General features: G+C 36.5%; 1 protein-coding gene across 4 annotated transcripts in view; it reads left to right on the top strand.

Moving 5' to 3' along the window:
* Window positions 1-20,022, top strand: part of BRAF (B-Raf proto-oncogene, serine/threonine kinase) — a 140,196-nt gene extending 120,174 nt beyond the window's left edge. For 2 of the 4 annotated variants that reach the window (XM_046668905.1, XM_046668903.1), the window contains 4 exons: window positions 3,581-3,712; window positions 9,820-9,954; window positions 13,871-14,024; window positions 14,896-15,319. In XM_046668905.1, the coding sequence (XP_046524861.1) occupies window positions 3,581-3,712; window positions 9,820-9,954; window positions 13,871-14,024; window positions 14,896-14,924 (450 nt within the window). In that variant the 3' untranslated portion in view covers window positions 14,925-15,319. Of the gene's footprint in view, window positions 1-327; window positions 702-3,580; window positions 3,713-9,819; window positions 9,955-13,870; window positions 14,025-14,895; window positions 15,320-19,853 lie in introns of those variants that run through there. The other 2 variants (XM_046668904.1, XM_046668906.1) reach the window with 2 other exon arrangements.
* The last annotated feature ends 988 nt before the right edge of the window (window positions 20,023-21,010 follow it).

Below are 21,010 nucleotides of genomic sequence, written 5' to 3'. Positions count from 1 at the left end.
CTCTTTAAAATATTTTGCATTCAAAATGTCCTGTGTACCCTGTTTAAAAAAAAAGTATGCAATTTAAACAGGTGTGATCTGCAGCCATTGTTAAGGTCTTGCTTAGAGAACTACTCCTGTTAAAAGAAAGACTGTTTCACAATCTTATTTAAGCTCAAATTGGAAAGTTGCTTCCTTTAGACTAGAAAGAACCATATAATTATGGGGCAGCTGGGAGAGGAAAGACCAAAAAAAACACCAGTAGATTTTTAACACTGTCAGCCTAGTGCTGTCCTGCATAGCTCACTCTTTCTCTTTCTTTATTCCTGTTTCTGCTTTGTGGAAAAGAAGAAAGAGAAGTTGGATGGAAGAAGGGAACTTCTTTGCAGTTACTTTCAGCAGACTGAAAAGGGCAGTCATAGGAATTGTTCTCTAAGCTAGCAGTTCTCAAAAGGGTCCCTGAGACCCTTTCACAGGCCCCCAAGGTCATCCCTGTGTGAGACCAGCATTTTCTTCATATTCTTCAACCAGAAGAACACATCACAACAGATTGAATGCAGAAGCAAATATGTGACTCCAGCTGGCTGCTGTTAAACCAGACAGTCAAAAAGAATTGCTTTACTGTTCTTACTAAACATTTTTTTTGTTTTGAAAATGTAGTTACTTTATATTAAAAATGGGTCATCTGTGTTAACATCTAATGGTTGTTTTCTTATTTAAATGAATTAATAAATATTTTAACAGTTTCTTAGTTAAGTTTTAATGTGATAAATATCCACAGATACAATCCACATAAACAAAAGCTCCTTGGGGTCCTCAGTAATTTCCAAGACTGGAGGAGTCATGAGACCAAAAAGTTTGAGAACCACTGTTTAGAAGTTGAATACAGGGTGACCCAGAACTGTTAGTGCAATTGTAAGCTGTAGTTAACTGAACCTGCACTAGGACTTTGAAACAGCTTGCTGAAAGGAGAAAAGCTGCAAGGGCTTTCAAAGCCACGTTGGCCTAACTTCCCTGAACTCTGTAGCAGTCCCCAAGAGGGGAATTCCAGGAGCTAAGTTCACACACTCCACTTTGGCAGCCCCGGGGTTTGCAGGTTTGGATCCTGGGTGCAGACCTAACCCTGCTTGTCAAGCCATGCTGTGGCAGGCATCCCACATAAATTAGAGGAAGATTGGTATAGACATTAGCTCAACGATAATCTTCCTTGAGCAAAACGAGGAAGATTGGAAACAGATGTTAGCTCAGGGCCAATCTTCCTCACCAAAAAAGAAAAGAGATTCCAAGGTAGGATTCTGAATTGACCAAGATAAGCCTAGGGTTAGATTCAGCTATGATTTCTTGTAATAATAACTGGAATTAGGGCAAGTGGCAAGGTGGAGGGAGGGCATTGGACTTAGTGTAGGAGAGTTGTGCTCCAGTGCTATGTTTGACTCTTAACCTCCTCCACGTCTCTCCATCTTTAACATTGGGTTGGATTAGTGGATTTCCACCACCTTTTCTATTTCTAAGAGTCAGCAATTAGAGTTAGCTAGATTTTTTTTCTTTAATATATGTTTAACTGTTTTAATAATTATAAACAAGAGTCTAATTAATAATTATAATCTGGATCTTAAGCACCTTTAAGGCACACCTTTTAACAAAGATGACAGTGTATCCCAAGAAGAGGAGGAAAAGCAGATTTTAAGTAGTGAAATTACAACACCTAAAGTTATAAAGAAAACAATTGATACATGTTTTAAAGGTGTATTATTTTAAATAGTGTGGGACAGTTAGGCTCAGTCAGGTCTCCAGGTTTGTCCTTTTTCAAAAACTTTATACAGTTAGTCAATTATAATACATGAAGTTTTATATTTTCTTCTAATTTCTTTTTTTTTTGATACCTGAGTAGATGAGTTCATCCTTTATTCCACCAAGCTGAGCTTTAAGGCAAGAGATTGGCAATAGGACGCTTAATTGTTGAATAAATCCTTGTGTGTTGATAGTGCCTTCAGAAACAAATATGGAACATCCAGAGACTAGGAGAGAAGAGTGTTGTCAGAACCAGGGTTATATAAGTCTCTGAATTATTTACAATAGTCTGCTCAACCTTGTTTTATTTATATCTTAGAGGAGAAAGAAACCTTTGTGAAAAGTTTTACAAGTTAAATCCCTAAGTTTATTGAGTATCAAGCATGCATTTCCTGTAAATAGATGACACACAGCTTTTTATCAAGCCATCTACCAACAAGAGTGAGGTAAAACTAAATTTTAAAAAGACAGTTCTTCAACTGATTTATTACTCTGTCCCTCACAAAAATTGTGTCCTGGCTTTGAAAATTATGTCTGTAGTTATTCTGGTTTGTTCATTACATCACAGTTCTGTGTGTGTTTTTTTGTCCTGTATTACTGAAAGCAGTTATCAATAAAATGTATGAAAAAGCAAGTAGATACACCCTTTTCCTTCATCTCCCATCCTTTGACTCTCATCAGGTTCTCCCACACATCTTCCGTCAGTGGTTCTTAACCTTGGTTGGACATTAAAACCATCTGGGGAACTTTAAAAGCTAGCAATGCTTGGATCCCATCCCCAGATTCTGATGTTATATTATCGGGCTGGAATGTAGTCTGGACATTGAGGTTAAAGGCTGCACAGGTGATTCTGCCTGCCATGTGAGAGAGTCTCACCTGCCTTACCTTGCCAATAACAGAAATCTTGTTCCAGGTCTTTCAGCCATTTTTTATGAAGTTAGTCCTGATTTTGGTATCAAATTAGTGTTTTCACAACATTTTTATTAGTACCCTGCAATTCCTCTAATCCCTTGCAAATGGAACAATAGAGAAGATTCAAGGAAGGTCAAAGAACTGTTTTAAGCTAGTATTTAACCAACCATTTATTGCATTTCATGTAAACAGCCAATAAGAAATCTAGTGGTAGAATACAGTGACTGAAATGTGTAAAAATGTAGCAAATATGACCAGGTCTGTATCTTTGCTTAAGAAGCAGCAACCAAAAGATTCCTTATACCATCTTATAAATCTACCTGCTGCCTGTTGCTTTTGTTAATGGCATGATTATATTGCTTTTGGAGGTAAGAAAGGGATTTGCATTTATCAGTCTTGAAATTTTACCATTGTTGTCTAAGATGCCCTGAGATGAGGAGAATCATTTGTATCAATGGGAAAACTTAAATTCTAAGGCGCTTACATAGTGGTTGTGCTACTCCGAGACATCTTATAACCACAGGTCTGGTATTTCTTTGCTGAATCAGAAGTGGAAAGTGGGAACTGATTCTTTATAGGGTAAGTCATGGGAAGAATTCAAATGACAATGAGAGCATTTTGTGCAGGAAGACGATGGCTGATAAAATTTATAAAATCTTAGTAAAGTATGTGGAATCTCAGCTAATTGCCTCTTTCAGAATTTATGGAGCGTCTTTTTTTCTTTATCTTTCTTAATCAGTTTTATTTCTTTGACCATTAATAAGAGAATTGATTACATATTAGATGGGTTATTAATGATAAAAGCATTGTTCTGGGAATTATAATAGTTTCGTTTTCAGTCTTTATTCAGTTAAAGTGAAGAATAAACAAGAATATGTATTTTTTTATGTTCTCACAGGCACCAGAAGTAATCAGAATGCAAGATAAAAACCCGTATAGCTTTCAATCAGATGTATATGCCTTTGGGATTGTTCTGTATGAATTGATGACTGGACAGTTACCTTATTCAAACATCAACAACAGGGACCAGGTAAATATTTACCATCTCTTGGGATTTATTTTACTATTTGTATAAAGGCTCCAATTCATTGTAGAAAAGAAGTTTTGAGTCCTAGGTAAGCATGAGGAATAGATCTCTTGATCTTTGTTACCAGTTTTAGAAACCTTTTGTATACTTTTGGCAGTAATAGCGGCATGTAAGGCCTTTCCTTGAGATAGCATTCTTAAATGTTGGAAAAGAGTGAAATTTCTGATCTTCTGACTAGAAACTAGAGGTACCATAATGGATATACCTCATGATTCTTGACCAGCACAGTTAGAAGAATGAGCTCTGCTACCACAGTATCTGGGCTTTATACGTCTTACTCTGTTACAGATTGTGCTTTCTGAGCAGTTACTCAGCTATGAACTTCTTTATATCAAATTCTTTTAAAATTATTAAAGTTGCTCCATATTTTTTTAATTTTTAAAACTAGATAGATGGAAGGACTGTTATATCATGCTTTCATTTTTCTATAATGAGAACTCTAGTAAGAGGGAATTTTTTACTTCTCTCTTCCTAAGTTCCTGTTCTCTGTCCCTTACCTTCCAAAAAGTGCCAACGTAGCCTCGTGCAGCTCTTTTCCTTTTCTGTCCCTGCCACGTTAAATTCACCTAGGCTTTTAACACTGGCCCAGAAAAATGAATTGTCCTTACTGAAATTACCTTGTGTCCCTCAACATTTAAAAAGAGTACAAGAGTGTGTCTGTGTGTGTCTGTGTGTGTGTGTGTGTATAGAGAGGGAGAGATTGCAGCAGTTCCTCTGTTAATATATTAGAAAACGATAGTTGACCATATAAACTGTGATTAAATAATACTTATCCTTTATACTGTGGTTTGTATCAGAATTGCCTGGGTAATTTGATAAAAAACAGAAATGCTGGAGCAGATTCTGATTCAGTGTGGGGGGAGTCCAAGTACCTAGATTTTTTGTAAGTTTCCCAGATGATTCTGATACATACCAAAGTTGCGAATCACCAATATAAAGAATAAAAAAAAGTGTGAGTGTGAATGTTTTATGTGTTTCATCATAACCTCCCAATCTAATGAAATGATAGTTTTGGGGTATAAATATGTTACTTAATTTATTATGTGTGTGCTTTGGTAACAGTTCAAGTCTCAATCTTTTTGGTGATAGCTCTGAGTAGCTTTCTCACTAAGAACTTCAACTAACGTGATATCAAAGACATAATCTAAGTTGCCATTCCTTTTTATGTACTTATTGAATCACTATATGGCCCCTACACAAACAGAGGTCTTGATTGTCTATTTCAAGAATTTTGAAAAATGACTGTTTCTACCCAAGTCAACACAAATTAGTTTTTTAGTTGCTATTTGGTCTTTTAACTACTTCACAGCTTTAGAATGTTGAATCTTAGCTTTGAGTGTTAAAAAAAAATCTCTGGCTTGGCTTCTGATGATCTGATATTTTAAGCCTGCGTGAAACTTAGATTCAGGATGGACCAAAATGCTAGCTAAAGAACGTAATTGAAACATTGTACTTACTGTACTTGTGACACATTCTATCTAGATCAGTGAGATGATTGACTTGATGATAGCAGTTTAAGTAGCAAGATTGTGTCTCATTTGTAAGCTTCATGTGCTCTGCCTTTTATTAACTCAACCATACAGTGTAATACCCTGTGCCGTGTTCACTTTTCATATTCATGTTATTTTTCTAGAGAAATTACAAGAGAATTTTAGTTTAGTTTTAGTTGATTTATCATAGAGATTACAAATAATAATTTATGAACCTAAGATCTGGATGAAATCCATTTGTCAGTGAATAAGTTTATTTTAATAAAATAATAAAATTATATTATGGAAACAAGTATTATCATCTCCAAAATATGGATAAAAGCATCCCAGAGTTCTACACTCATCCACTTCTTGGCATTGTAGGTGCTTTGTCTTCCATGGGAGTATAATAAATGATGTGGCAAGGGCTTACTCTCCATGAGAGAAGTAAGTGAGTGACCAACAGAAGGGTAAGGCCTTTACTAGTTAACACTTTCTGGTAGTATAGCTAGAGCCTTCTGGAATTTGCCAGTGTGAAACCAACTGAAATATTTGATGAAGAAAAAAGGAGATAAAAGAATGATATGCTCTTCACATTACCTTCATTCTACTTCATTATATTCTAGTCTGCTTTCTTCAAATAGCACTTTCCATGGAACTCCCTCTTTTGAATCGATAACGAGTTATCTGCAGTGAAGTAACCCCAAATATTGCTGCATCCATCCCCTTGATTTGATTTTTCTTACTCTCATACTTTCATCTCCATGGCTCTCAGATTGGACTTCTGCTTAAAAATCTGGGAATATTATTCTTTTTCATGGGAGGTGGGACAACTCCTTTTTTACTGTGTAATACAGGAATCATTCGCCTGCTCTCTCGCCCCCATAGTCTGAGGTGGCAGGTTTTGCCTGTCAATTCAAAGCAAGACTCTGGTAAAGCAGTGTAATGGAATGGCAGACCTTGGACTCACGCCCTGCATGACCTGGTTGCTTTGCTTCTCTAGGGATCTTATTTTTCAATTATAAAACAAGAGATTGGACTAAAGAATTTCTTCTAATTATGAAGATCAGATTCTTTCCTAAAGCAAGTCTCTTTGCTCCTTGAGGGGTGACCATCCGTATGTTACTTTGCAGAGTAGCATGCCTTTTTACTTTGCTTCTCCTAGTGCTGAAAGTCTGAGAAGTTGATTTGTCATTTTTTCCCTTCTTCTGTATCATTCCATTTTGCAGTCTAATCACCCTTTCCTTCCTTATTTCAGTGCAGCTTCTCTACTAAATTGGGATTAATAATGTGCTCATTTAAGCTAGGTATATTGACTCTCTACCCTCTTGGCTTTCTTTTCTTAGAGCAGAAGTGCTGTGTCATCTTAGAAGAAAATAATAGATAATGTTTGTCTGTTATTTCTATTCTAGTTATTATTGCTGTATAACAAACCACCCAAAACATAGTGGCTTAACCAAATTATGAATCTGCAATTTGGGCTGTTCTTTGTGAGGAAGGTTTATCTCTATTTCACATGGTATTGGTTGGGGTAGATTCACTGGGTATTAAAGGATGTACTTCCAAAATGGCTCATTCACATACTTGACAAGGTGGTGCTGGCTGTCAGCTGGGAGCTCAGTCAGGACCATGGACCAGGAGCCTTAATTCTTCTCCATGTGGGCCTTTCTGTGAGGACTTCTTCACAGGAAGCTTGGACTTTCTCACAGCATGATGGCTGAGTTGTAAGCACAGATCTCAAGACAGGAAATGATGAGTACCAGTGTCTTATCAACACTCAAATTATTGTATTTCAATTAAAAAATTTTCAGTACCTATTATATGCAAAGCACTATGGGATATAGAGGGTACAAAGATGAATGAAACACCCGCTGTGCTGTCAGTGGAGTCTGCAGTTGTGCTGAGGCAGTGCAGAAGGTGATGTGGAAGATGAGCAGATGTTGGCTCCGGCAGTACACAGGAGTGAGTGAAGGGCTGGGGATGCCACAAGTGCTGAGTATAGACTGAGAATGCAAATCACCAGTCCCAGAATTTCAAACCAAGCTGCTGATTTTGTAGTATATATACCACTGGAGTCTTCTATCCATGAATTCCATCCAGGAAAGGCTTTCCCTTTAAGTTTAAGTAATTGCAAAGTGTAACTTCCAGTGTATTATATTAACATTTCAAAATAAAGCCATTATATCCTACTTTTAAATGTACCCAACAAAATCTAAAAGTCATACTGATTTGATACCTCCCATCACTTGTTTGAAAAATACAAAAGCTCTTCATTAATTTTTGAAAGTTTTTACATGGCTCTTTTTTCTGTTTAAACTATTTATGTTCTACTTCTCCCAGAGAATTTTTTCCCAATGTAACTGTTTTTATGCTTTAAAGCCTTTTGTTGATCATTGAAGTCACATCTCTGCAACAAAAAAATGTGTTCAGATTTAAAATTTGAAATAATTTTCCTGTGACTTTAGGCTCAATGTTAATTTTTTAAATTCTGAATTATGCTGTCGCTAATAATTATTAATATATAACTGATTAAAAAATAAGTTTTGATATATAGAAACAGAAGGTAAAATTTTATTGGAAATGTATATATCTTAATGAACGTGAGGCTTTTCTTTTTAATTCGTTCATATATTTGTGGATAAATATGACTTGCTAGAATGAGCTAGGACTTGGCATCAGTCCTTTTCCTTATTTTATTTTTAAAGAAGTAAGTGCTGAGAAATATTGTTCAAATAAATAAGAAAATGGGAAAGTCAGGAGTTTCGTTGTAACTTTATGCAGAGTTCAGTGGTCCCCAAGACCACCCTCAGGTTCAGTAATTCCTCACGTCTCACCGAACTCACTGAAAGTTGTTAATACTCACAGTTAAGGTTTATTGCAACAAAAGGATAGAAATTAACATCAGCCAAGGGAAGAGGCACATAGAGCAGATTCCAGGAGAGTTCCACGTGCAGAGGTTCCAGTTTTCCTCTCCCCATGGAATTCTGGACAGCACTGAATTCTCCTGGCAGCAGTGTGTGATCACATGCATGAAGCATTGCCAATCAGGGAAATTCACTTGAGCCTCAGAGTCCAGAGTTATTGCAGTGCAGTCATATAGATATGGTTGTTTACCTCTGTGGCTGACCTTAGTTTTCACCCCTCCAGAGGTCTGGCTGATACCACATGACTCAAAGCCCCCTCCATAAATCACATTGATAGCATAGACTATCTGGTGTGGCCCAAGGCCCCCAGGTAGACAAAGACACTGTTATCAGGCAGGACATTTCAAAAGTTTAAATTACCTCCCAGGAGCCAAAGGCAAAGGCCAGCCCTCTCTTTGGGCAAGATTAATTCTTTACCATATACTATATCACTTACTTATTTGAACTCATTTCTGTAACATACCAAAACTTACGTAATAACTTGTCATTAAAAATTATTTTAATAATGAACCAACAATTAATTAATTTTACTGAAAGTAAAGAATTGGAAACCAGCTATCTTGCAAAGGGATTTGTTACCTATTCATTAGAACCAAGTTGGACACCAATATTTGGAAGTGTCCCCTTGGTTTCCCAGCAGTTTTATACCCTAGAGTAGTGTGTACTATATAGTTAAATCCCACGTGGGTAAAAGGTATGCCTTTTGTAAAGTGAGAGAAGGGCAGTTGTGACAGGGAGATGGGAAAAGAGGATAAGCTTTACATTTCTACTTCAGTCGTGCCTGGGCAAATCAGTTAAACAAGGGTTATTACAGCACCAAATGGGAAATAACTTACACTATGATATCAAACTTGACTTTTTAAAATTCATCAGCTCTGCCCTCTAACCAGGGGATCTCTTAGTGGCTCTTTCCACTTGAGCCTCTTACCTGTTCCCTCTAAGATCAAAATCCCTCTCTCCTCTGTGAGTCCCAAGACGCTAACATCTGTCTCTGCTCACTCTCAAAAGAACCAAAAATTAGAAAATTAAGAAATTAGAAAAATTGTAAATCTTTCCACCCAAGGAAGACAAGCTTTTTTACTTCATTAAACAAAAGATTTTAGTTCCCAGTGGCTTCACCTTTTTTCTGGAGGAGGCTCTGATTCTCAGACTTAGATAACCAAGTGGTCCATTCGAGTCTCCTCGATGAAAGAGCTTAAAATGCAGATGCCAAAACAACTGGTAAAAATGTTAACTGTTTTCGTTCCTGTTACATATATGTGAAGGACTTAGCACAATGCCCAATAACAGGGCTTGATAAATTATTGTTTAAATAGAAAAGAGACACAATACAGTCTGTGATATAGAACGAGTACCCTATTAGTGAGAAAGTAGTCTGGATATGGAGAGACCAGAAGCATGGGGAGCAGTTGGACTTTACAGTAGTCCAGGGGTCATGAAGATTTCCGCTTGCAGCCCATTAAGCATTGGTTCCTAGTCTATGATGTACAGGAATCAGAATACTAGCATTGTGTTTTTAAACTTTTTATTGAAGTGTAATGTATAATGTACTACAGAAAAGTACACATCATAGTGCACAGCTTGTTGAATTTTCATATTTATGTATTTTTCAACTTATCTACAAGGTTGTATGATTTGCCTTTTTTTTTCTCCCCAGATAATTTTTATGGTGGGAAGAGGATATCTATCTCCAGATCTCAGTAAGGTACGGAGTAACTGTCCAAAAGCCATGAAGAGATTAATGGCAGAGTGCCTAAAAAAGAAAAGAGACGAGAGACCACTCTTCCCCCAAGTAAGAAAAAGCTTTATGTTACCTAAAAGGATGGACTAATATTCAGATGCATATTTTTAAACACTTTTTGTAGCACACAGTTGTATTTCATGGATTTGGATTCCATGTGGTTGTGTGCAGACTCCAGATAAGTAGACACATAAAGATGATTTTATAAAGACTGAGTAGTGGCACACCTAGAAACTTACAATCCCGGTACAAAATATTCAGAAAGACTTTTTTTTGTCTAACATTTCTCACACTTTTTGGCCTCAGAACCCTTGTACACATTTAGAAATTGTTGAAGACCCTCCCTCAAAGAGCTTTCGTTTCCGTAAGTAATAATAATTACCATTTTAGAAATTAAAACTGTTTTTAAAATATTTATTTATAAATTTATTTAGACATATAAAACCAGTACATGTTAAATAATGTTTTTGTGGAAAATAATTATATTTTCACAAACAAAAAAATCAGTGAGGGGGCCGGCCCCGTGGCCGAGTGGTTAAGTTGGTGTGCTCTGCTTCGGCGGCCCAGGGTTTCGCCAGTTGAGATCCTGGGCACGGACATGGCACCGCTCATCAAGCCATGCTGAGGCAGCATCCCACATGCCACAACTAGAAGGACTCACAACTAAAAATACACAAGTATGTACTGGGGGGCTTTGGGGAGAAAAAGGAAAAATAAAATCTTTAAATTAAAAAAAGAAGTGAGAAGAGAGGCATTGTTTTACATTTTTTGCAAATCTCTGCAAAAAGAAGACAGCTGGATTCTCTTCTCTTGCATTCATTATGTTGCAATACCTTATATCATGTAGCCTCTGAAAACTCCACTTAGACTTGTAAAATAATGACAAGTAAAAGGGAAATAATATCTTAGTGTTATGAAGATAGTTTTGATATTGTAGTATATATCATATCATGTAGATATGTAGATAAAATAGTAGATATTGCAGTATAAATTCAGTGTTTTATGATGCTTAGGAAATTTCCTGAAAGCACTGTATAAATGTCTCAGTAAATCAATACAGTTTTCAAGTGGGAAATTCTGACTCCCATAGTTACTTAGCTATCGTAATTATGGGGTTGGTCCTTTGTGAACCCATATGCCTTTGAATACCCAGTCTTCCCCGGGTAACTTAGAAGTCACTGTTATAGGAATGAGTGAATCTTTTATTCCCATCTAAAGAATTAAAGACAGAATTGATGGTTTTAACAAGTCTCTCTGGGGCCGTCTCAGAGCCAGGAGGGGAGGCTAAATGGTTGGGTAGGTAGATGTTTTACATATTGGGATTCTAAGTTACTGTTCCTCTAAGGAAGAGTTTTGGTGGTTTTTTTTTTTAACCCAGAAAACCACTGGTTTAAGACTATCACAGTAAAAGACCAGTATTGTTGACCACTATCAGCAGGTCCCTACACCATGTTCTCTTTTCACATCCCCCGGGCTAGAGTTTCCTATTTCACATGGTTGATGTACATTAATAATGCAAATTCTATCTTTGCGCCCACTTTTTAAATGATATTAAAAGGGACAAAATGGTCATACTTCTAAATATAGGTAACATTTCACTCATTGCATGGTGTCAGAAAATGAAGTGCATGTATGAATTTTCTAGGTTATTAAAGGCTACCTCTTTTAAGTATTATTTTTCAGTTTTCATTGTAGGATCTCTTTCACACAATGTACAAATTTCAAATGGCTAAAGATTCATATCTAAAAAAGAAAACTGTAAAATATGAAATCATTTTTATACCTTGAGGTAGGAAAGATTTTCCTAAGTAAGAGACAAAATCTAGAAGTGCTAGAGGTAAAGAATAGCAGACATGGCTACGTTAAAAGTTTTTAGGGCCTGGCCCCATGGCCGAGTGGTTGAGTTCAGGTGCTCCTCTTCAGTAGCGAGGGTTTCACTGGTTCAGATCCTGGGTGCAGACATGGCACCACTCATCAAGCCATGCTGAGGTGGCATCCCACATAGCGCAACCAGAAGGACCCACAACTAGAATATACAACTGTGTGCTGGGGGCTTTGGGGAGAAGAAGAAAAATAAATAAATAAATAAAAAAGAAGATTGGCAACAGATGTTAGCTCAGATGCCAATTTAAAAAAAAAGTTTTTAAACTTCTATATAGTAAAAATAATATTGAAAGATAAACAGAAAAATAATTGTGACATGTATAACAGAGTAAATATGTGTTATACAAAGGACTCCTACAAATCAGTAAATAAGAGATAATCAATAGAAAATGAGCAAAGGATATGAACTGGTGACTCACAATGTAAACACAGATGGTGAATGAACTTAGGAAAGGATGTTAAGAATTCAGTGACATCAGTAGAATGCAAAGTTAACACACCAGTGAAATAACATTTTGGTTTTGCCTCTCAGATTGGAAATATCTACCATTGGGAACAATGTTGGAAAGTGAGAAAGATCCTTCCTTGTAAATTTTTTAGTGGTATTGATGGGAAGTGAATTGGTTTGGCCTTTTGAAAGGGCTTGGTAGAATCCGTAAACTTAAAATACATAGACCCTTTGCTCTGGTAATTCCACTCCTAAAAATCTGTGCTATAGAACCTGCTTCCACAAGTATTCAGATATATACAGGAATGTTTATTGTAATTGGAAAAGATAAAGACATAAAGGTCAAGGTATAGAGGAATATAGAGGACATGGATATCAGTGAGGGAAAACAATGCAAAAAAACGTGTATAGTATGATACTACTTTAAATGGTGATGAGGGTGGGGAAGGGCTCTGTTTTCATGTCTGCATGTTTATGCATAGGAAAGATCCAGAAGAAAGTATAGACTTGGGACCAGCCAGGTGGCATAGTGGTTAAGTTCAGGTGCTCTGCTTCAGCGGCCCCGGGTTCGCCGCTTCAGATCGCCATTGGGGACCTATGCACTGCTCATCAGGCCATGCTGTGGCAGCATCCCACATATAAAGTAGAGGAAGATTGGCACAGATGTTAGCTCAGAGCTAATCTTCCTCAAAAAAAGAAAGAAAGAAAGTATAGACTCTTTAACAGTGGTTACCCCTGCAAGGTAGGATTTGTACTTTTTGTATTACTTGCATTTTTATTTATATGTTATGCTTGTAATTTTAAAATTTTTGTAACGTTGCTTACTTCTTTGCCTTCTTATACTAATCATTATGCAGATTACAGTTTAACTTAAAAAAGAAATTTTGGTAGCTCAGAAAAATGATAGTAATGGCTGCTAAGCAGGTTTTATTGAGTACTTACTATATGCCAGGCAGTGTGCCAAGCCCTTTACACGTATGTCTCATGCTTATGAACATGCTTTATCATACTGTATGCCTTCAAAGGTCATTACTTGTTTCTTTGTACCTTAAAATATGCTAAATTTCTGTGTTTTGTCGGTATCTATTTGGAGAGTTTTCCTGTCTTCTCCTTCACTCTTGGGTTGTCACTTGTCACTTCTCACTCCTGTGCCACTAGCAGCCTGGGTCACTGGGATCCTACTTTTAATTATGTGTGTGTAAGACATTTCCCATTACTAAGTTTTTTTAAAGAATGAGTTACTCTGATGGCTGTTATGACGTCTTAGAGTGCTTTACTTATTTATGCTCCATCTTCTTCCCAAAAGGGACTTGTTATCTGTGAGAAATGGGTGTATAATTGGTTTAAAATTTTTTATTTACTGTTCCAAGGCTGGCACATTATCTAAAAAAGCTAACTATGGGTTACTTTCCCCATTCAGTTTACAGAGATAAAAGCTGTAGCAGTTTGGTAATTTTCTTTTCTTTTTAAGGAAAAATATCTATTTTTTTAGTATTTTTCCAGGCATTCAGGATAATACTGAAAACAATGTAAGACTTCAGATGCTTTCTTGTAAAGTGTGATGGGATTCTTAAAGATTAACAGAACTTAGATTTTTATTCTTCTTTCTTTTTTCTTTCTTTTCCCTTTTTTCAGATTCTCGCCTCTATTGAGCTGCTGGCCCGCTCATTGCCAAAAATTCACCGCAGTGCATCAGAGCCCTCCTTGAATCGGGCTGGCTTCCAGACAGAGGATTTTAGTCTATATGCTTGTGCTTCTCCGAAAACACCCATCCAGGCAGGGGGATATGGTGCGTTTCCTGTCCACTGAAACAAATTCAGTGAGTGAGAGAGAGAGTATAGGAGGGTAGGGACAAAGGAAAATGAACATATATTTGCTTATATATTTGTTAAATTGAATAGGCTGTTCTTATTTTAAAAAGGTGAACCAAAGAACACGTATGTTTTTAAAGACTGGATATAATTTTTTCCCAAGCTAAAATTCATACTTAGCATTGGATTTTCAACATCCAGGGGTTTTTTTTAAATGCACAGTCCTTGCTGAAAATTTTCCGTGCCTCTTCCAGAGGCTTTACTTCCTGTTCCAAGTTTGTTTTGTTTACTTGGTTATTCTACTTATTAAACTTCAATTAAACGTTTCTCACGCACCTTTTGTTATTAGTTACCACACATCCATTCAGGACTCCCCAGACCAGCGCCCCTCCTGAGCGGGTGTTTGTAGGTGGGAGGGTCACAGCAGGTTAGCCTGTGTTAGGTCAGGCATACCAACAGATCTAATTTAGGAAGTTGCTAGAATCAAGTAAGCCTATTTTTATTCTTAATATTTATTATGTAACTATTTATTTCAGTTTGGAAAATAGAGATTTCCTTTATTCCCTTAAAGCAATAGACTAAATTTCTTTTTATAAATTATGGATGCAGGTAACCAAAGATATTGCTGATCAGTGGCATGTTTGACAGGAGTAACATGGTTTAACTTTGGATTTTTATTGGGGAAATGTTATAAAGTGGAGTTCCTTTTAGATAATATTTCTTAGAATATCAAGGGTGTCTTAAACATACAGAAGTTGAATTTCCTTACAAATGCGTTGCCTCCTCTACCCCCAAAACAGCATCACAGAATTCTGTGAGAACTTTTAGGTTTGTTTGTTTTTCTTTTAGATATCTCTGCTTGCCAAACAACCAGGTAATAGATTTTTTAAAAATTACTGTTACTTTAGATTGTGCTTAACTCTCGTGATACCTGTTTTAGCAATCACCTTATCAAACTGCCTCACAAAATTTCTGTGCTCTTTATATTCTTTGCCCAAGAAGATTCTAGTTATTATGAATGAATGCTGTTCTCTTTTTTGCATTCCACAGCGTGAAGTATTTGTTGACAGTTTCTAATGCTTACGCTTTCATGTGTTGAAAATGGCTGTAATGTGGCAGTCAGCATATTCTTACTGTGAACCAGAATCGTATTGAGAATCAAAAGTGAAAAGAAGCAACATTGCTCTCATCTTATCTAAGAAATTGCCATCTCCACTTCAGAGTCAGCCTAGGGACCAAAGGCAGCCTCTTAAATAAATCTTCATTTACTCAATTTGGATTTGTGATGATTTTTAAATAGAGCTGGCAGTTCAGGGTTATTCTAGCACACAGATAACATCTGCTTAAATGCCATCCTTCTTTGAGGTCAGTCAAGAAGAAAATTGGGGGACTTTACACTAATGATAATTTAGTTTTTAAATACCACAAATAAATTTTTGAAATACTTTCTTTATTTGAATAGATTAGATTTCATCCAGGGAAACCACTCAATGATAAGTATGGCATTCCTTTTGCTCCTCATTTGGGTAGCTTAAGATAAGTAATGCCACTTAGGCTTTTAGAAGTTGATCCATAACTTTCAATTTAAGCAAGAGTAGTGAAAAAGAACATTAACTCATATTTTAAAAAATGAGAAAAAGTTGTAAACGTCGCATGTTGGAAAACATCAAAGTGCATGATTTCTAAATCCTCCAGTGACACTAAAGATAGGATTATTAGTAATTATTATGGGATTTTATTCACAAATTGAATAGCAAGCATGTAGCTAACAAAGTTTTTACAAAATTGACTTGGTCTGTGGAATGCTCAAAAGCTTTGAGCATTGTGAGGCATGGGAGTCAAAGGATCTTTTTATTGCTAGAGCTCTTCCTATAATTCCCCAGTATACTTGCTTCACTTTTATCTTCCTTTCCTTGTTCACTCTCTTTTTTTTCCCCCACGCTACCCACACTATCCGCGGCCGGGTCCCCCACCATCTGCTTTTGACTTCTTTCTCTTCTTTCTTTAGAGGGCATTGCTAAGCTCTTAGAACTGCTTAGAAACTCATTATGCTATCCTGTAGACATTGACATGCCTCCAAAGGGTTGCATAGTAATTCTCTTTTTTCCAAATTGGGCCCACTGGAAATGTTAGTAGAAGACCATTCAGAATACAGCAGGTGAGATGTTTCCATAACACGGATCTGGAGAAGTAGGAAGCGTTGGAATGATATGTGGTAGTCTCCCTTTCTGTTGTTCTCTGTTTTATATCGAGTTTTAGATATGTTCTCCAAATAAGGAGAAGCATTTTTCTGACCATATGTAGAGTTAATCTCTTTGACTAGGTAATTGAAACAGAAAGGCATTCATTCTCTTGTGACTGACTGCTTCCTTCCTAAAGCCTGAACCCTCAGATATTTTCATTAAGGTTGATTTCCTTTTTTTAGAAAGCAACCTCTTTATAAAATTTGCCTTCTAAAGTTACTAGTCTATGATGAGGAATGAGATTTGTCTTATTAAGTTTCAGTTGTGTAGGGATCACAGTATTTAATCAGATGCTTCAGGTTTATTTTCAGATATTACAATACTGTACCAGCCATTTAAACACTAAACCAGCAGTTAAAATCATCCCATCTCTAAAATAGTAACTATGTTAACACCTCAGCTTCAAAGGCCTTGCTCTCAAGTGGGTCACTCTCAATTTAAGGAAATGATCTGCCCTTTTTTTCTTTAATATTATGAAATGGGTACTTCATGACTAAAGCATTTTGTCAGTTACAGTCTTATTTGAGTGAAAATTATTGAGCATTTCTGTAGCACTTTTTATTTTACTAAATATTTCATCTCTCCTGTGATCATTTCTCTGAGAATTTAAGAATTCCAGTGTGTCTATGCCAGAATATTCATTGTCCTTTTGAAACTACCTGAAAGGTCACCAAAAAGAAAGAATGGGACTTACTCTGGTTTCAAATGATGCCCCCTACCTCTGAGCAGTGATTGATTTATGTAGAAAATAACATACTAGATTTTTCATAGCATATTTTATCTTTAAGTAATTTTTATCAAATTATGTGTATGACAGCCACTGAAATACCTTCAGTTCTGGAATAAAGGGTAATTATTTTGTAGTATCTTAAAACTAGTTAATAAAGTCCTTAGCTTTAAAATAAACAAACCATGATATTTGAGGTGTCTGAAATCACAGGGTCTTCCCAAGTGTTCTCTGCCCTATTCCTAAACAAAGTCACATGGAAAATAGAGCTTAGGTTTTTCTCAACCAGAAAGGAGGTAAAAAAAAAAAATGTTTCATTTTGGCCCCTGATTTTTCATAATATCATTATGAATATCATTAAATTTCATAATAATTTAAATTAATATACCAAGATTTTCAAAAAGTCATAGAATATCTGGATGTTTTACTTCAAGTAACTTCACCCAGCAGAGTTGACTGTTCTCTTAAATAAGATAGGGTAGAATGTAGGATAATAGAGATTTCCAGATAGCAAGAAGGAATAAGCAAGGAAGGATTTTTTCCCCCCAAAAACAGATTCATCTCCTGTGACCTCTGTTTTTTCCTTAAATTTCTCCATGATTTCAGGGACATATGTAGAGTTTTGTTTTATTGATGTCTAAACTGAGTTCTTTTTGTCTTTTTTTTCTTGGACCTGAAGTCCAGTTATGAACAGAACTGCATTCTGTTAGGGACGGTAGGCTCTGGTAGGACCGTCTTAGTGTTTGCTCTGCCGGTGTTTGATGTGGAGTTTGTTGGTAAGATTTTGTGCTTTCGGGGGTAGTTTTGTGTGTTTTTATTTTTAAGGCTAATATTTAAGTTTATAGGGTAGAACACTTCAACAAAATGGAGTGTCTGATTGTAATAATGAATAGGAAACATCTGAAGATTTTTTGATGCAGTATATAAGATTTGGCATAGAGTTTATCATTTTCTGATATTCTGTCACTTAAAGGATGAATTCCAGCCCTTGTTTATAACGATTTCTGTTAAGTAAATCCTATTTTTACACTGGCTTCCTTTAATTAGATTTAGATTCTGCTAGATACAGTGACTACTCATAAGAATGTTAAAAATTGCTTTAAAGAAATGTATTTAAAAAATAGCAGCCTTAAAACCATAATGTACTGAAACCATAAGCAAAGGTAGTGAGAATGTTTATATATTTCTAGAGTCTCTGTTAACATAATATTCTCCTGTGGTTATGCTCTAAATATTTTACTCTCCAAGGTCTTAGCAATTTGGTTATTTTTTTTCATCAGTGCCTAACTCCCCAGTCCTTTTAACGTTCAATATGAGATAATAATTCTTTTATCCTTCCTTGATCTTTTGACTCACAATCCCTTGGTTAATTGCTTTGTTAAAAGGAATCTGTAGATGGGAAGAGACAGTATCAGTATCAGCAGTCCAATTAGTAGTTGTATTCAGAATGGGAAAACAAATTATTAATTATTGAAAACTGTTTAGGGGCTTATTAATTGTTAAGACCCTGGACTTTTGGAATCAGCACCTTACTTTGCCTTCCAACTCTGCCATTTTCTAGATGTGAGATCTCAGGCAAGTTACTTAACCACTCTAAATCCCAGCTTGCTCCTTTATGAAATAAAGAGGAATAATAACACCTGCCTCATAGAGTTATTGTGAGGATCAGATGCAAATGTGTATAAAATATTCAGTGAGGCACCTGGTATATAACAGGCACTCAAACAGTTGCTAATATTATCAGCATCCAATCTGAGGGTTCACTTAGCCTGTCATTAACAATATGTTGTTTTGGGGACATGCCACTGTTCTCTAGTAACCAGTTGGCATCTAATAGCAATCAGAAAATGGATAGGTTATTTCTAAATTAAATAGTGTATTCATTTAAGTGATTACTTGGATTCTCATGAGAAGCTGCTATTACTGAAAAAGGATGTTAAGGCTGACTAAATTCTGCTAGTTGTCAGTTATTAACCAACCCCCAGAAATTAACTATAGTATATATTATAAGAGGAACCGACCTCTAGGTACAAGTAGAAGCTTTGGACAAAATGGTAGGTGAAAAATAATGGCATGAAGTCCCCCATATTCGGTAAGCTAAAGGAGTGTAGTACCTCAAAGGGACTTTGTGGTTTAAAGGATTTCTTATGCTGAGAATAATGTTCAGTGGCATGTGCCTATATGTAATTTTTGGTAGTTTAAAAGGTGAAATGAACTAGAAAATGGAGGGACTGGATTTTCTTTCCTTCTGTCAAATGTGTAATGTGGACAAATCATTCGACCATTTAATTTAATTCTTGGGGGCCAGCCCGGTGGCGTAGCAGTTAAGATCGCATGTTCCGAGTCGGTGGCCTGGGGTTCACTGGTTCGGATGTGGGGTGCAGACATGGCACTGCTTGGCAGGCCATGCTGTGGCAGGCATCCCACATATAAAGTAGAAGGAGATGGGCATGGATGTTAGCTCAGGGCCAGTCTTCCTCAGGAAAAAAGAGGAAGATTGGCAGCAGATGTTAGCTCAGGGCTAATCTTCCTCAAAAAACAAAAAAAAGGATAATTCTTGCTTCTTCCTTCCTAATAGTGGCATTATAGTAATAAAAATGAGTTGATAATTCAGGGGGTGGGGGAGTATTCTACAAATCAGCCTTACTATTTTACAATCTGTTTCTGAGAAATTTTGTTCATTGGAACTGTTTTCAGCTTGATTAGAACCATAGCATGTAAAACCCAAGTGGGAAGGTATCTGCACACTTAACAGTGAGGTTTCAATGAGGCTTTTCTGCGTCTCTAGGTTATTTGAGATAACTTTTTTAAAATTAGCTCTTGTCCTCCCTCTACAGGAGAATTTGCAGCCTTCAAGTAGCCACACCATCATGGCAGCATCTACTCTTATTTCTTAAGTCTTGTGTTCGTACAATTTGTTAACATCAAAACACAGTTCTGTTCCTCAAATCTTTTTTTAAAGATACAAAATTTTCACTGCATAAGCTGGTGTGGAACAGAATGGAATTTCCCATCCAACAAAAGAGGGAAGAATGTTTTAGGAACCAGAATTCTCTGCTGCCAGTGTTTCTTCTTCAACACAAATACCACGTGCATACAAGTCTGCCCACTCCCAGGAAGAGGAGAGACCCTGAGTTCTGACCTTTTGATGGTCAGGCATGATGGAAAGAAACTGCTGCTACAGCTTGGGAGATTTGCTATGGAAAGTCTGCCAGTCAACTTTGCCCTTCTAACCACCAGATCAATATGTGGCTGATCATCTGATGGGGCAGTTGCAATCACCAAGCATCGTTCTCTTTTCTGTTCTGGGATTTTGTTGTGGAGCTCTTTCCCCTAGCCACCACCGGTTAATTTCTGAGGGATGGAACAAAAATGCAGCATGCCCTTTCTGTGTGGTATATGTTCAGTCCTTGACAAATTTTTATCAAAATGGAGCTGTTTTAATTAAATGGAGGATGAGAGGTGAGGAGGGAGGTACATTTTGATGTAGAGGAAAAGGGAATGCTGCATCTTTTTCCTGACCTACTGGGTTTCTGGCCTTCTGTTTCCTTGCTCACTGAGGGTGTCCGCCTAACCAAGCAGGCTGGAAAGTGCTGGCACACATTGCCTTCTTTTCTCATTGGGTCCAGCAATGAAGACAAGTGTTTGGGATTTTTTTTATTTTTCCTCCACAATGTAGCAAGTTCTCAGGAAAATACAGTTGATATCTTCCTCCTAAGCTCTTCCAGTCACCAAGTACTTAGTGGCTACTTTGTCCAGGGCACAAAATGCCATGGCAGTATCTAGTTAAAAGCCTACAATACTGATAACAGTTTTGAATGTGAGACATTTATGTAATTTAAATGTAAGGTACAAGTTTTAATTTGAGTTTCTTCTATTTTTATTAAAAAAAATAATTTTCAGATTTAATTGAATTGGAATAAAATACTTCCCACCAGAATTATATATCCTGGAAAATTGTATTTTTGTTATATAAGCAACTTTTAAAGAAAGA

Source organism: Equus quagga, chromosome 8, assembly GCF_021613505.1.
Source record: "Equus quagga isolate Etosha38 chromosome 8, UCLA_HA_Equagga_1.0, whole genome shotgun sequence".
In the NCBI taxonomy this organism is placed as follows: Eukaryota; Metazoa; Chordata; class Mammalia; order Perissodactyla; family Equidae; genus Equus; species Equus quagga.
Note: the sequence above shows the minus strand (reverse complement) of the source record. Positions and strands in the feature narration are given on the sequence as shown.